Source organism: Bubalus bubalis, chromosome 23, assembly GCF_019923935.1.
Source record: "Bubalus bubalis isolate 160015118507 breed Murrah chromosome 23, NDDB_SH_1, whole genome shotgun sequence".
NCBI classification, from domain to species: Eukaryota; Metazoa; Chordata; class Mammalia; order Artiodactyla; family Bovidae; genus Bubalus; species Bubalus bubalis.
The window spans coordinates 17,763,025-17,778,083 of record NC_059179.1 but is presented as its reverse complement, the minus strand read 5'-3'; the positions used below and the strand labels follow the sequence as shown (position 1 = coordinate 17,778,083).

Genomic DNA, 15,059 nt, shown 5'->3' with positions numbered 1-15,059 from the left:
TTTAGGGCTCCACAATCACTGTAGATGTTCCTTGGAAGAAAAGCTATGACCAACCTAGACAGCATATTAAAAAGCAGAGATATTACTTTGCCAACAAAGGTCCATCTAGTCAAAGCTATGGTTTTTCCAGTAGTCATGTATGGATGTGAGAGTTGGGCTATAAAGAAAGCTGAGCACCGAAGAATTGATGCTTTTGAATTGTGGTGTTGGAGAAGACTCTTGAGAGTCCCTTGGACTGCAAGGAGATCCAACCAGTCCATCCTAAAGGAAATCAATCCTGAATATTCATTGGAAGGACTGATGTTGAACTGAAACTCCAATTCTTTGGCCACCTGATGCAAAGAACTGACTCATTTGAAAAGACCCTGATGCTGGGAAAGATTGAAGGCAGGAGGAGAAGGGGACGACAGAGGATGAGATGGTTGGATGGCATCACCGACTCGATGGACATGAGTTTGAGCAAGCTCCAGAAGTTGGTGATAGACAGGGAAGCCTGGTGTGCTGCAGTCCATGGGATTGCAAAGAGTTGGACATGACTGAGCGACTGAACTGAACTGAACTGAAGTTAAATAGATTTTCCATCACAATTTCCTTGTCTAGAAAAGATGCATTGGGCAGGTAGGTCTAAAATCTCATTTACTTTCTAAAATATAAGGATGTCCTGGATGTGGACAGGTCTATCCAGCCCTCATTGAGAACCACAGGACTACAGACACTGATGATAACTCTTCCTCTACAGTATGACAACTGAAACTAAATCTCAACCTTAAAGAATGATGACTACTTTATTTTTTTCTACCACTGATCAAGATAGTATTAAATCAGATAGTTGAGTTTTCCTTGAGCACTAATGAAATTTTATCACACTGGGAAATGCTGACCAGCATACCAAGTCTGGTCACTTACTCATGGGACCACTTTTTAGAACTCTTTAGGTGAGAGAGGATTTATTGACCTCCCAATGCCAATTGGTCAGCAAGTCTAGACAGTTGGCCGGGGATTCTTTTGCAATTTGGAGCTAAAAAAAATTAAGTACTCTGACCTTTAAAATCTACCCATTTTGTCTATAGCCATATCACCTTGAACATACCCAGTCTTGTCTAAAATCTACCTAATCAAAAATTGATAAAAACAAATACATTTCCCCCACCCACAAAGTTCTAGAAAAGAAAAGAAATCAAAGTAGATTGCACCTGTTAAGCCCAAAGGCTTGATTGAAAAATATGGAATCATGGGGTCTCAGGTTTAAAAGGGGGCCCAGAGGTCATATAGTCTAACATCCAATCCATTGCTTAAAGTTACCCCACTCCCACACACCACACACAGGGCTCCCTTTCCACTTGGAAACCTCCTGTGATGACCTCCCAAGCCTGTTTGAGCCCATCAGGAAGAGACAGCCCTGGAGCAATGTAGATGTGATCCATTTCCTGTGACTTCCTAAGTCTGTCCTGGTAGCCACACAATGCAAGATTTTAAAAATTTTAAAAAGTGGAAATAGAGTTGTTCTGTGCAACTTCAAGGAATAGAATAAGATGTTAGGTCATTTGAATGGTTTCTTTCTAAAATAAACATCTCCAGGTGCTTCAGCTGTACCACACATTCTTTGATTAACTCCACAAATATTACACTAATGTCCTGTTTGATACTCTCTGTGCTAGATATATAACGAGAAACAAAATATAGTCCTGGACCTAAAAGAATCTAATGACTAGTGGAGAGTCAGATAGTAAATCAAAATGCAAACTGGTAAACACAAATATCCAATTGTGGTAACTGCTGTGAAGGAAGGTGGCAGATGCAGTGATAGGGAATCTGTATAGGGTAGGGGAACAACTTGAGTAGTCAGGGAAGGTCTCTCTGAGAGGGTGCCACTCAATTTGAAACCTGGAGAGTTAGCAGGAACATTTGTTACTTTGTAGATGACCCAGTGGCACTGGAGATGCTGAACACAAACATGAGGAGCTCAGGCAATTCGATCTCTCTGACTTTAGGCTGGATGTCTCCTGATGGTCCTCACACTCAATTGTCTCCTTGCTCATCCCCTCGGCAGGTCCCTTCTTTTCCTCTACCTTTTACTTGGGCAGAAGACAGGGAGCATTCACGATTTATTTAGCCTTTTGCCTAACCACACATGCTGGGGATCATCCTTGATTCCTCCTCTTCACTCAACCTCTACCAAAAAAAAAAAAAATCAAACTCTAAATCTTATTTATTCTCTTTAAATATCTCTCAAATATTTTTGCTCCTTTCTATTTACAAAGTTATAGCTCAGACTCTGCTCATCTCTTGCTTGTCCTAGAACAAAAGCCTCTAAGTAGTCTCCTGAATTATTAATTTCATGGGGTCTTTTCAGTCTCCACCAGAAAACTGTTCTCAAATACCTTTGCCTAAATATTTTCATGGTTTTACATCATCATCAAGAGGACCCACAAACAAGATCCTTCAAGGTTCAGCCACTAAATGGCTGTGTAACCTTGGACAACTCTTTTCTTGTTTCTCAATCATGCAGGGCTGAACCAGGAAACCTGTTAGGTTCTCACCAGAGCTAACACTCTGGCAGAAACAAGTCCTGGGAGCTCAGGGCCTAGTGATGAAGCAGTCTCTCCTAATCTTCCCTAACTTTAGGACTCCACCACTTTCAATCTCCCTGATGCTCAGAAAGGTTCCCTTGCTTGACCTCAGACACCTGCTGTCTTCCCTGAAACTCCCCAAATAGTCTTGATATCAGTACCTTTGTACTTAATCTCTCTTATGACACTGAAGTGTGGTCAGGTCTTCTAAGTCTTTGCTGTGTGTGTGTGTGTGTGTGTGTGTGTGTGTATGTGTATGAATGTGTGTGTGTGCTAGTCGCTCAGTCATATCCGACTGTGTGTGATCCTATGGACTGTAGCCCACCAGGCTCCTCTGTCTGTGGGTTTCTCCAGGCAACAATACTGAAGTGGGTTGCCAGTTTCTTCTCCAAGGGATCTTCCCGACCCAGGATCGAACCCAGGTCACTGCCACTGCAGGCAGATTCTTTACCGTCTGAGCCACCAGGGAAGCCCCAAAAACGTAATTCCTAGCCTGACAGCATCAGCATCACCCAGGAGCTTGTTAGAAATCCAGAATCTCTGCTCAACCCTAGAACTGCTGGATCAGAATTTGTGTTTTAACAAGAACTCCAGAGAGTTTGAATGTATATTAAATTTGAGAAGGCCTGCTATAAATCACCAACTCCGTCTTTATTGATTCTCCTAAACTGAAAGACAAATCTATTGAAATTCTAGAATCTCCAAAATTTATCCTATTGTTTCAACAGAGCAATATAGTCTTGCTTAGTCTCCCTGCTTTTACACTCAATCCGTGGAAAAGGTCCTTTTGGCAAGACTACCATCATCACCTGCAGTTGGTACCCCCCTTGCCACTTCTTGCCCCCCCCCCCCCAACTCAAGTCCCAGGAGCATTTTGGGCTATTTTTCCAGAGCCTTGGTCCTTGTGCAGCTGCAAGCTGGGGCCTCAGAAACCAGCCCTGACAGTTTCCCCTGAACCCATAGAGTCTTCAAGGACATTGGAGGCCCCAGTGTTTGGAGATACTAGCCCGCCAGACCTCCTGAGTCCAGAAAGCCAGTCAAGTGCTTCCTAGAGGCATATGCAGATTTGGTCCACCCAAGACTTCTGAAGCAGCCCCACCTGTTTCCTCTGGATGATAGATTTATGTCCTCTGTCCAGTCCAGGAAGCTAATGGCTTCCCAAACCCATTAAGCCAAGGTGGAGAGTGTGTTGACCTTGGTGATGCTGACCTTCAGAAAGCAGAGGATAGAAATGGCCAGAGCTCCGTAGAGGTCAGCAGAAGTGTCATCAGTCCCTCTTATTAGAAGGCGGAAGGACAAAGCTTGAATCTTACAAACAGTGGAGGCCTGGACCTCCTACAGATGCAAGCAGGTCAGGCCAGTGTGCAGCCTGCTGCTTTCACTCCAGACCCCACAATCTACTTGGGCTCTGAAGAAAGAACATTGTTTGCAGGAACATCACGGTCCACCAAGCAAGCTGTATTGTTCCCGTGCAGCTGGCATTGCTGGGGGAAGGGAAGCTATTCAGAACATACTGGGTGTTTACTCTGACCTGGACGTTGTGCTAAGCTCTTTATAGACATTCGGTTCAGTTCAGTTCAGTTCATTCACTCAGTCACGTCCAACTCTTTGCGACCCCATGGACTGCAGCACTCCAGACTTTCTTGTCCATCACCAACTCCTGGAGCTTGCTCAAACTCATGTCCATCGAGTTAGTGATGTTGTCCAACTATCTCGTCTTCTGTCATCCCCTTCTCCTCCTGCTTTCAATCTTTCCCAGGATCAAGGTCTCTTTTAATTAGTCAGCTCTTCGCATCAGGTGGCCAAAGTATTGGAGTTTCAACTTCAGCATCAGTCCTTCCAATAAACATTCAGGACTGATTTCTTTTAGGATTGACTGGTTGGATCTTCTTGCAGTCCAAGAGAGTCTCAAGAGTCTTTTCCAACACCACAGTTCAAAAGTATCAATTCTTCACCACTCAGCTTTCCTTCCAGTGGTCATGTATGGATGTGAGAGTTGGACTATAAAGAAAGCTGAGCACCAAAGAATTGATGCTTTTGAACTGTGGTGTTGGAGAAGACTCTTGAGAGTCCCTTGGACTGCAAGGAGATCCAACCAGTCCATCCTAAGGGAGGTCAGTCCTGGGTGTTCATTGGAAGGACTGATGTTGAAGCTGAAACTCCAATACTTTGGCCACCTGATGCAAAGAACTGACTCATTTGAAAAGACCCTGATGCTGGGAAAGATTGAGGGCAGGAGGAGAAGGGGACGACAGAGGATGAGATGGTTGGATGGCATCATCAACTCGATGGACATGGATTTGGGTGGACTCCAGGAGTTGGTGATGGACAGGGAGGCCTGGTGTGCTGCGGTTCATGGGGTCGCAAAGAGTCAGACACGACTGAGCGACTGAACTGAACTGAACAGCTTTCTTTATGGTCCAGCTCTCACATCCATACATAACTACTGAAAAAACCATAGCTTTGCTCATTTAATCTCTCATTGTGCTTGTGCTAAGTTACTTCAGTCGTGTCTGATTCTTTGTGACCCTCTGGATTGTAGCCTGCCAGGCTCTTCTGTCCATGGTATTCTCCAGAGATGAATACTGGAGTGGGTGGCCATTTCCTCCTCCAGAGGATCTTCCTGACCCAGGGATCAAACTCTTATGTCTCCTGCATTGGCAGGTGGGTTCTTTACCACTAGCACCCTAATCTCTCATTACTGCATTAAATAGAAATGGCTATCTTGGTTTCACAAATGAGGGAAATGTGTCTCAGGAACATTCAGTAACCTGTCCACTAAAAAAGGCCCACCCCAGGCTTCCATTCCATTGTTCCTCCCTTTGACCCAATTTAGGATGGTTACACTTTTCCAGGATATTTCTTATTTATTATCCTGAAAGCCCCAGAGCTTCTTATATTAAGTTCAAGAAGCCACCTGCTTCTTGAACTTTCAGAGTTTAACAGCTTCCTGTATCTCTGAGTCTGAGGTCTGGCTAGAGAGGGAGGGTGGGAAGGGGAGATCAGTTGTGGTGCACCCGGAGTCTTCTGGGGTCACTGCAAAAGTTCCTCTGGTCACTCTGCAAACCCCTGAGAGGCCAGAACTGAACAGGCCTCTCTCCCTGTACCCTAGGGCCCTGATACCCAGGGGCTGTTGTCATGTCCCTAGAGGGCCACCTTCTCCTCCCCCAGTGATGTCATGCAGGGAGGAGATCAGAGCAATGATAATGTGGGGAGACCTCAGGGCAAAGGAAGATACTTAGAAAGCGATCACTGAGTAAATGCCCACCACAGAAGCACAAAGCATGCATAACAACCCTTTGCCTGAAACATACTTGCTTTTGAGAATGAAATATAGCTTGCTTTTTCACGTGTCCTGGTGTCCCTAGTAAAGCTAGCATTCATTTGATCTTTTGTCTCCCTGGTTACTTCTAACTGGTACCAACAAAGCTGAACATGGGAAGAGCTGTATTCAACATCAGTTCTGACTCATGCAACTAAGAATAGAGGAATGAAACTTGCACTCAAAGGTATTTTAAAACCTAGAAAGTCCTGAAAGATCCCCCAATCCAAACTTCTCATCTTAGGGACACTGGAGACCACAGAGGCACAGGGAATGCCCGAGGTCATACAGAGAGCTGATACTTGAGCCAGGACCCTTTCCCCCACAGGGCCCTGTGAAAGGAGAATGATCATACAGATAAAGGGAATTTCTAAGATGTTAAGGGTTTAGATGCAAGTTACCACTCCCAGTCAGTCTGGCAGAGGCTAGCTTTGGCCTCAGCTCCGCACACCAAGTCACATCCCTTTCTCCTCTGGGTGTACCCAGAGGGACTGTCAGCTCACTGCCTCCCCCGCAGCCTGGGTAGTTCCGCTTTCCGTTCCTTCCCTGTGTCTGTCCCCACCACCGCAGCTAGACCACCCTCCTTCCTCTCTTCTTCCTGTGTCGTACTGCAAGTCTCCCCACTGGTTGCTTGCATCCCGCTCTGCAAGAGGAGAACTGTGCAGGGCCCAGTGGCCCAGAGCACAGCCTCTAGAGTGAGATCAGGGCCAGAGTGGAGGACATGTGTGGACACACAGTTGTGGAGTGCATCTCAGTGCCCATCACTTGGAGCTCACCAGGTCCACCCAGCATCTCTGGTGCCCCCGAGGACACTCAAGCAAGAGACTACATCCACACCCTCTCCTTTACCCTTTCCCTCAAGCTCTCAACACAGAGTTCTTTACTGTCCTTCCAGCCATGTCTCCCCATTCCCAAGAACCCCCAGTCTGGTTCAGACTCGGTCTCATCACACCTTTGTATTAGTCATCAATCGTGTCTGACTCTTTGTGACCTTTTGGACTGTAGCCCATGAGGCTCCTCTGCCCATGGGACTTTCCAGGCAAGAATACTGGAGTGGGTTGTCAAGGTTACTCAGACACCATCCTTGTCAGCCTCCCCCTCTCCACCTTGTCACTGGAAACTGCAGTACCCACTGAGGCTGGAGCATCCCCTGCCTGGCAGAGAACCGAGCTTTATTTACCCGTCAGCGTATTTCCCTGTGATTCTCCAGTGCAGCTCATCCATTCTGTGCATGGCTGTGCCTTATGGATGCCCCTTCCTTCCACCGGCTAAGCTGTGGGACTGACACCTAAGCCCCCATCTTGAGGGTGGAAGGAGAACACCCTCCTTCATCACCATTCTCTTTTAAGGCCTAGTTCCAGCCTGCCTAGGGCACACGGCCTCGGTAACCTCTCGGCCCTCAATGAGTGCACATTTCTCCAAATTCCTCCAGCACCTGGAATTATGATCGGCTGCTGGACATACACCAGGAAATTTTATACCACCCCAGACTGTCCTTGGTCTGATCCGAGAAAGTTTCTCTAGACTCTAGGTCTTTTATTTCATGTAGAGGCTGGGCTCAGTGAGAAGATCTCAGCCTCTGGGGTTTTGGGGCCTGGGTCAGAATCCTGGCTTTGCCCCTTAATCACTGAACCTAGGAAAGTTTTGTAACTTCCTTGAGCCTCACATTCCTTATCTGGAGATAAGTATGTCTATCCCTCAGGTTATTGTGAGAATTATGCGTGTGTGTGTGTGTGCATGCTCAGTTGTGTCCAGCTCTTTGAGACCCAAAGGACTGTAGCTCACCAGGCTCCTCTGTCCATGGAATTCTGCAAGAATACTGGAATGAGTTGCCATTTTCTTCTCCAGAGAAATCTTCCTGACGCCTCTTGCATTGGCAGGCAGATTCTTTACCACTGGTGGAGAGAGTGAGTGAAGTGAAAGTCGCTCAGTCATGTCTGACTCTTTGCAACCCCATGGACTATATAGTCCATGGAATTCTCCAGGCCAGAATACTGGAAGGAGTTGCCATTTCCTTCTTCAGAGGATCTTCCCGACCCAGGGATTGAACCTGGGTCTCTTGCATTCCAGGCAGATTCTTTAACATCTGAGCCACCAGGGAAGCCTGGGATTATGACACAGTAAATAGAGGCTAAACCCCAAACCAGTTACATAACACAACAGAAAAGGCTTTCCCTGACAAGGAGGCCCAACCAACATCTCAGCTCCCTAGGAGGGGCTGCAACCCCACACCATCTGGCCCATATTCAGCTTGAACTTACCCTCCCGAAAATTTCACTGACTACATACTAGAGGGTTCTTGGATCCATTTCTTTGTGGTAACAATGCTGTGTGATTACCATTAGGGTGAAATTGAATTGGTATCATTTTGAGGATTTATTAAGACAACAATGAGTAACATTAACATAGCATTTAATATGGTCAGGCTTTGCAAAACATTTCACATGTATTATATTACTTGATTCTCATAAAAACATGAGGCAGGCACTATTCTTGTTTTACAGATGAGGAAATTGAGCTTTAAACAATTAAGGGACTGGTCCACGGCCAAGCAAGTAATAAAGAGCAGAGCCAGGATTTGAACCCAGGGAACTTGGGTCTAAAACTACCACCCGCACACATTGGGAGTCTCCCTGAGATGCTGGAAAACCACCCACTACTTGGATCTAGTACTTTGGATTGCTATGCTTTTCGGTCTGGGCAATGGCTTGATGAGTGTGATGCTGTGCCAGAAGACAGATGTGGCTGGGGAAGGTGGGGCACCACGCAAATAACCTCCACCTCCTGATGCTTTTCTCTGTTTTCTGCCTCGATGCACCACAATGCCTGGATTGGGCTATTCATGTTTCTCCTGGGTTTTATCTGAATGCTCAGTGGAGGGCCAGGCCACTCACATGAGATTTCAGCTGCAGAAGCCAACACAGCCTGGCCTCCAATCTAGTCCCCACACTCACTAGCCATGTGCTTCAGACAGGTTTTGCAACCTCTCTTAGCCTCAATTTCCTTGACTATAAAACAGATAATAAGGCACCTACGACAGAGACTGTTTTGATAATAAACAAAGAAATACATTCATAATACTTCCCCTAGCACCCAGCATGCAGGAAATAGTCAAAGATGGAATCTCTTATTACTATCCTCATTTTCACTCATTCAATTCATTTACTGGTTTATGCTTTTATTTCAGTATTAGTGCAGAATTACAAATGCAAAATGGCATCCAGACCCAAAGATAAACAGGTCTTGCTTTTCAGTACAGAGAGACACTAAATTGTGTCTCTTAGGGCAGGATGAAGCACATGTCACAAGGTGCCAGCAGCATCTACGAGGTCATAACCCATAACCCAGAGGGACCGGAGAGGACCTGTGGAGGAGGGATGCCAGGGGTTTCCACGGAAGAAGGGAGATGGGCTGGGGGAGCAGCATGAGCAGCGTGGAGAACTATCAAAAGCCCAGGATGGAGGAGCAAGCTCTCCGGCATCACTGTAAGTGAGCAAGGCAGGGACAGCAGGTACAGGTGTGTGAGTGTGTTGCCACAGAAGCTCGACTTTATCCCGTAGGGAGCCAATGATGATTTTTGAGGAAAGGGGCAGCATGAGCCAATTTCTATTTTAAGAAAATAACTAGAAACAGTTGGAAGGATGAATTGAAGATCATAGAGACAGGAAAACTAGTTAGATGACAGCTACAACTGCTTTTTCCACTAGCTGATGATCAAGTGGATCCTGACTCCAGGGCTGACCACGGCAAGGAAGTGTGTCTTATACAAAATATTTTATAAATGTTTTTGTTTTAAATAGTTGAAACAATAGCATCTTGCTGCTGTATGTTTTGACCTTCAGTTATCTTCAGACTTAAGGTATTAGAAACTTACTCCCCATTGGGCCAATATTGGCATATTGGGAAGAAGACTCGTTCATTTATTCTTCTAAGGATTCTTGGCAACTTAGTGATCAGAATACACTGTCATTAGGTATAAGTCAGCCCAGAGAATAATTTCAAAGAATTATTTTCTGTTAATGTCAAAGTTTGATCCACTTGCAGAATGAAGCGCCTTCTTTGTGTCTATCATGTTTTTCTCAAGAGAGAGTTGCTGTTGCTGTCATTTCTTAAAATGTGGTCGTTCTGATACAAGACCTCCTTCCTGCTTTCACTTCATCTCTAATTTTTTTCCTTGTGCCTCTGTGGAACGGCCTAGAGCTAGAGTCAGTGGTCTCCTGTGGCAGAAATGGCAGGAAAAGTTTCTATTGAGGTTCTGGGGGATTCAGGGACCATCCACCAAGTCCTCTAGCCACAACTGCTCAGTGGGGTAGGAGGGAAGATGTGATCCTCTATGGTGCACTCATTGAAGCCACTCTACCATCTGAACTTGGGTCTGAGTGAGAGAATTTTATTTAGCCTCTAAGGTCAGTTTATGTGATGGGATTGATGCTAAGCTTCTCAAACTCTAAATGTGTTTTGGAGGAAAAGGGGTCAAATAGTCTCCTTGGCTGTCATAATCCAGGCCTATTTCATTCTTCAAGATCATAAGCTACTCAAGACCTGTCACATCCATTTTTACACCTGCTGTAGAGCCTAGGACACTGGCTGCAGCCTGGAGCCCAAGGACAGCAAGAGCAGCATGGCGCCGAGGTTCAGAGCATGCACTTGGAAGCCAGTCAACCTGCAGGGCTCAAATCCTGACTTTACCATTTACTACATGATCTTGGGCAAATGATTTATCTTCTCTAGGCCTCAGTTTCCTCACAAGGTTTTTGAGAAAGTGAAGTGAATACGAAGCTCTGATAATATTGCCCAGCATGTAGTAACACATCGGGAAAAAAATTTTTTTAATAAAATGGTCAGTGTTAGAGCCAGAGAGAATCTTAGAAGTGATCCCCTTTTAGAGATCTTGAATTTTATATTATAGATCTAAAAATTGAGGAGGTCCAGAGAAGTTAGAGCCTGGATGAGAATTTAGGTCTCTCTGACTCCCTGTCCAGGGCTCTTCCTACTACACCATCCACATATTGATTAAAAAAAAAAGTGAGGAAGCAGGACGGTATGGATTGCTATTCCAAGGTCCAAAAATGTCTCTTGACAAAGACATTAAGGGTCAGATTTACCATTTCTCTGCCCTAGTGGGACTTTTACTAATACTTCAAAAATTGACTGTCTTTTAGAAAAGGATTCAAAAGGAATGAGTGTGAGATGACTGTAATAACTGTCTGAGGCCTAGCAGATGGGAGCATGTGGCCCAAGGGCAGGGCAGGCAGGCGCAGGGTGCTTGTGGACAGGGTGGAGCTGGCCGGCAAAAATTTATATTGTTCATTTTGCTTCCAACATGCCATTTCAGAGAGCCCAGCCGACGAAGAGGAGCAGTGGTCAGATGACTTCGTGAGTATTTGTTCCTGGGACGAGAAGGGTACCATTTTCACCATGGCCCCTGGGAGGTCTTTATAAAGACTTGTTTCTGAAATGAAATGCTGGTGGTCAGCTGCCCATCACAGAGGGGAGATAGCTGGCTGGAAGGGCCACCAATAGGCGAGACAGCACTAGGCTGACTTGGGCCAGCACCACATTGTGCCGGGCTAGGAGCTTTACACCTACCACTTCATGTAATCCTCACCACAGCCCTATGAGTCGGCATTCTTATCCCCATTTTCTACTGGTATTCAGAACCAAAAAAAGATGTTTAAGTGTTTGAATATTTCCCAATCAGTTGGCAAATGCTTTTGCCCTGAATTCCCCAGTGCCCCATCACTGCTTGGTCCCTGCCAGGAGCCCTAATCAAACCAACAACTGAAGCATGAATGCCTGGCACATCAGGGAGCCTCTGGGACCCTCCTCAAGGTCATGGTCAGTACCTGAGCCGTATTAGTGGTTAAACAGTTTGGACATCAGTCCTGCCCATTTTATAGGTGGAGAAACCAAGGCATGGAGAGGGTAAGTACTTGCGGTTCCAAAAGTCAAACCCAGATCTCAGAATCAGGTTTTTCAAACCCAAGAGGCTTGCTACGACCAAGAGGATGTGAACAGACTCGGAGGGCTTCAGGTTGAGAGGGCCCTCCCTGACCTTGACGACATTGGAGTGGTGTGTCTGAATTAACTGTGAACCCCTTCAAGACGGCTCTGCAGCCCACAGAGCTCTTTGGGGCTGAGTCTTCAAGAGACAAGACATCCTAAAAACTCCTGGGCACAATGATAATTCCTCATATATCATATTCCCGCAGAAAGTTAGTCTTCTCTAGTCTGTGAGCTTCATATCTGGAAGGGATCCCAGAGGGCCTCCATACAACCACATATCCCCTGTGGAAACTGAGGCCAAGAACATGAAAATGACGCCGACAGTCTCAATTTCTCAGCGGCCTAGTAGAATGAGAACCCCGAACTCCCGTCCAGTGCCCAGAACTCAGCCTGAGCCCAGCTCCACACTGTTTACACCCACCTGGATTTTATTCAGAGTATTAGGAGACCGGAGTTCCTCCCTTTTCAACTGCAGAGAAAAGATTTTTAAAAAGAAGGGAGGAGGTGGCCTCTCTGAGGGTCACCCAGTAGGAGGAACTTCTGAGGGAGGCAGTGATCCCTCAGAAGCGCTGCAGCTGCGCCCCCTGCTGGCAGCACCACCAAGTCACATCTGAAGCAAAGTTTAAGAAGCTGGACCAATTCACCAGGCAGCCAAGAAAACTGAGCTCGCTCGCTGGATGAAAAGAACACACATTGGGGACTCAGAAAACATAACATAAAATAAAATCAGCCTGAAGAGGAGGGAATGACTTATGTCCCCAAGTCAAACAACCAAAACGGAAGTACCAGCTATGGCGCGGCTTCAGTCGCTATCTTGCGTCCGGCTCTGTGCGACCCCATGGACGGTAGCCCAGTAGGCTCCTCTGTACATGGGATTTCCCAGGCAAGATTACTGGAGTGGGTTGCCATCTCTTTCTCAGGGGTATCTTCCAGACCCAGGGATCGAACCCAGGTCTTCTCCCTTGCAGGTGGATTTTTTACCTACTGAGTCACCAGGGAAGTCCATCAGCTGTAACACGGATTCACTGAACATTCACTCACAATCATTCACAATCCTCATTGGATTCCCTTTGTACACCGAATGAAATCCAGACTTGTTGATAAAGCCTCCAGATCTGATGACATTCGACCCATGCAGACCTGTCCACCTTTCTCTGAACCCCCCTTCAGCGCTGTCACCAGGGATAGATATTTCATCCACTTGATTATTCATTTATTATTCACTACTTGTTTGTTGTTGGTCTCTCCTGCTAACATATAAGCTCTGTGAGGCTGGGGACTATGCTCAAAGTCAAGCTGGTTCAGAGTAAGTGAATAAATTCTGATTAAATGAATGAAGGAATGGTCAATTTGACAAGATTTTTGTCTGATAACACAGTCCCTCCTTCAGAGTTCCCATCAGACTGTCCAAAGTGTTGCACTTCCTCAAGTACTGAATGAATTAATGAATTAACAAATGAATTTTGTCATAATTTAGAATAACTTGGTGGGGGGGAGGATTCTTTAAAACTCTCAGAAGTTTGAACAGATTCTCTTGTAATTCTCTTGATGAGAAGGCATTCAATGCATTCTATGGTGCTTAAGTAGGAGAGGCTCGTGGTACATCTTCCCACAGAAGAGACTTTCCAAATGAAGGGCCAGCTCAGGGCTTCTGAGCAGCCATTCCCTCCTCCTCAGTGCCCCCAGAGCCCAGGCAGCATCAAAGCACTCATCCATTCCAGCTACGTTGGGTGGGCACCTACCCTGTAGCAGTCCTGTGCTGGGTCCTAGATTTACATCTCAGTCCGGTCTTCATGGCAGGCACAGTCTGGTGGGCAGCCCAGTGTCAGAGGACGGCTGCTAGGAACAGCTGACGTGAGGTCTCTCTTCCTATACCCTCTATGCCACCTCTGCCCACCTCCTCTCAGTCAGGCTGCTCTGCTGGAGGGGCAGCAAGGACTCCAGAACCCTCCCCAGGATGCACACCAATCCTCAGCCTCCAGGTAATTAAGTCCATGAGGCCCATCTCTGCTCTGTGAAAAAACCGAAACAAAGTGGGATGCCCACCCCATCTCCGGCTCAGGCACGTGTGTCTAGCTGCCCACTGGTTCTTTCACTTTTTGAATGTCTATTAAAGCAACTGCTTCTCAGTGTTCATCCTGACGTCACCCTGGAATGCCACAACAGCAGCGATCAGGTCCTTGGCCTGGAAAGAGGGTCCCTGGCTTGGAAAACCAAGGTCTTGCCCTCTTAAGCCTCCCCTCCAGCCCACCCTTTCACTCCTACTCTATCTCCCAGGCCCCCTTCCTGGGAATCATCACTGATTTCTCCAGATCACAGATTCAAAATTACTCAACTCCTCTGTGCCTCAGTTTCTTCAACTGTAAAATGGGATTAAAAAAAAAAAACTATCTCTTACGATTGTGGTGAGGGGTCAGTGAGGTATGCAGTGCATAGAAATGTTGGTTATAATAATAATCACTATTATCATTATTTTATTCAGCCTATTTTCATATTCCCATCTGCTATTTCTGACCTAGGGTTTTGGAAAATCTCCCTACAGTGATTTTCTCATGTGTCCCTTCCTGTCTCCCCCACGCCAGGGTTAAGGACAAGCACCCTCTTCTGGGCTCTCTCCTTTTCGTCTCTCTCCCAGGCACCTCCAGCCACCTCAGGAAACGCTCTCTACAGCCTCCTTTCTCTTTCCTTCTCCCACCCTTCACCCTCCCTCTCTCCTCCATCTCCCTTCCAGCTGAGGAGGAAAGCGCAGTGCTCACTCATTGACTCCTCTGCCTGTTCCCAACGTCCTGGGCGCCTATCATGGGCTGGCCCCGTCACGGGCCCTGAGGATTCAGCTCTGAAGAAAACCCAACATGCACTTTAATGTTACACAATTGTCAGGCCAAAAGGCAGGTGCATCATTGATTCAGTGGAAAATCGTGTTTGGATGAAGCATTGTGTCAGGCAGTGCGTGGGAGCAGTGGGCACAGAGGTCAGAGGACCTCTTAAGTCCTGAATCAAAGATTTCCTGCACATGAGTATACCCCACTCCAGTGCTGTTGCCTGGAAAATCCCATGGACAGAGGAGCCTGGTAGGCTGCAGTCCATGGGGTCGCTAAGTGTTGGATATGACTGAGCGACTTCACTTTCACTTTTCACTTTCATGCTTTGAAGAAGGAAAT

The 15,059-nt window shown here is 46.4% G+C and overlaps 1 protein-coding gene across 2 annotated transcripts in view; it reads left to right on the top strand.

Annotated features, from left to right (window-relative positions):
• Window positions 1-15,059, top strand: part of BLNK (B cell linker) — an 80,227-nt gene that overhangs the window by 28,280 nt on the left and 36,888 nt on the right. For both annotated transcript variants that reach the window (XM_025274346.2, XM_025274349.2), the window contains exon 4: window positions 11,228-11,268. In XM_025274346.2, the coding sequence (XP_025130131.1) occupies window positions 11,228-11,268 (41 nt within the window). The remainder of the gene's footprint in view (window positions 1-11,227; window positions 11,269-15,059) is intronic.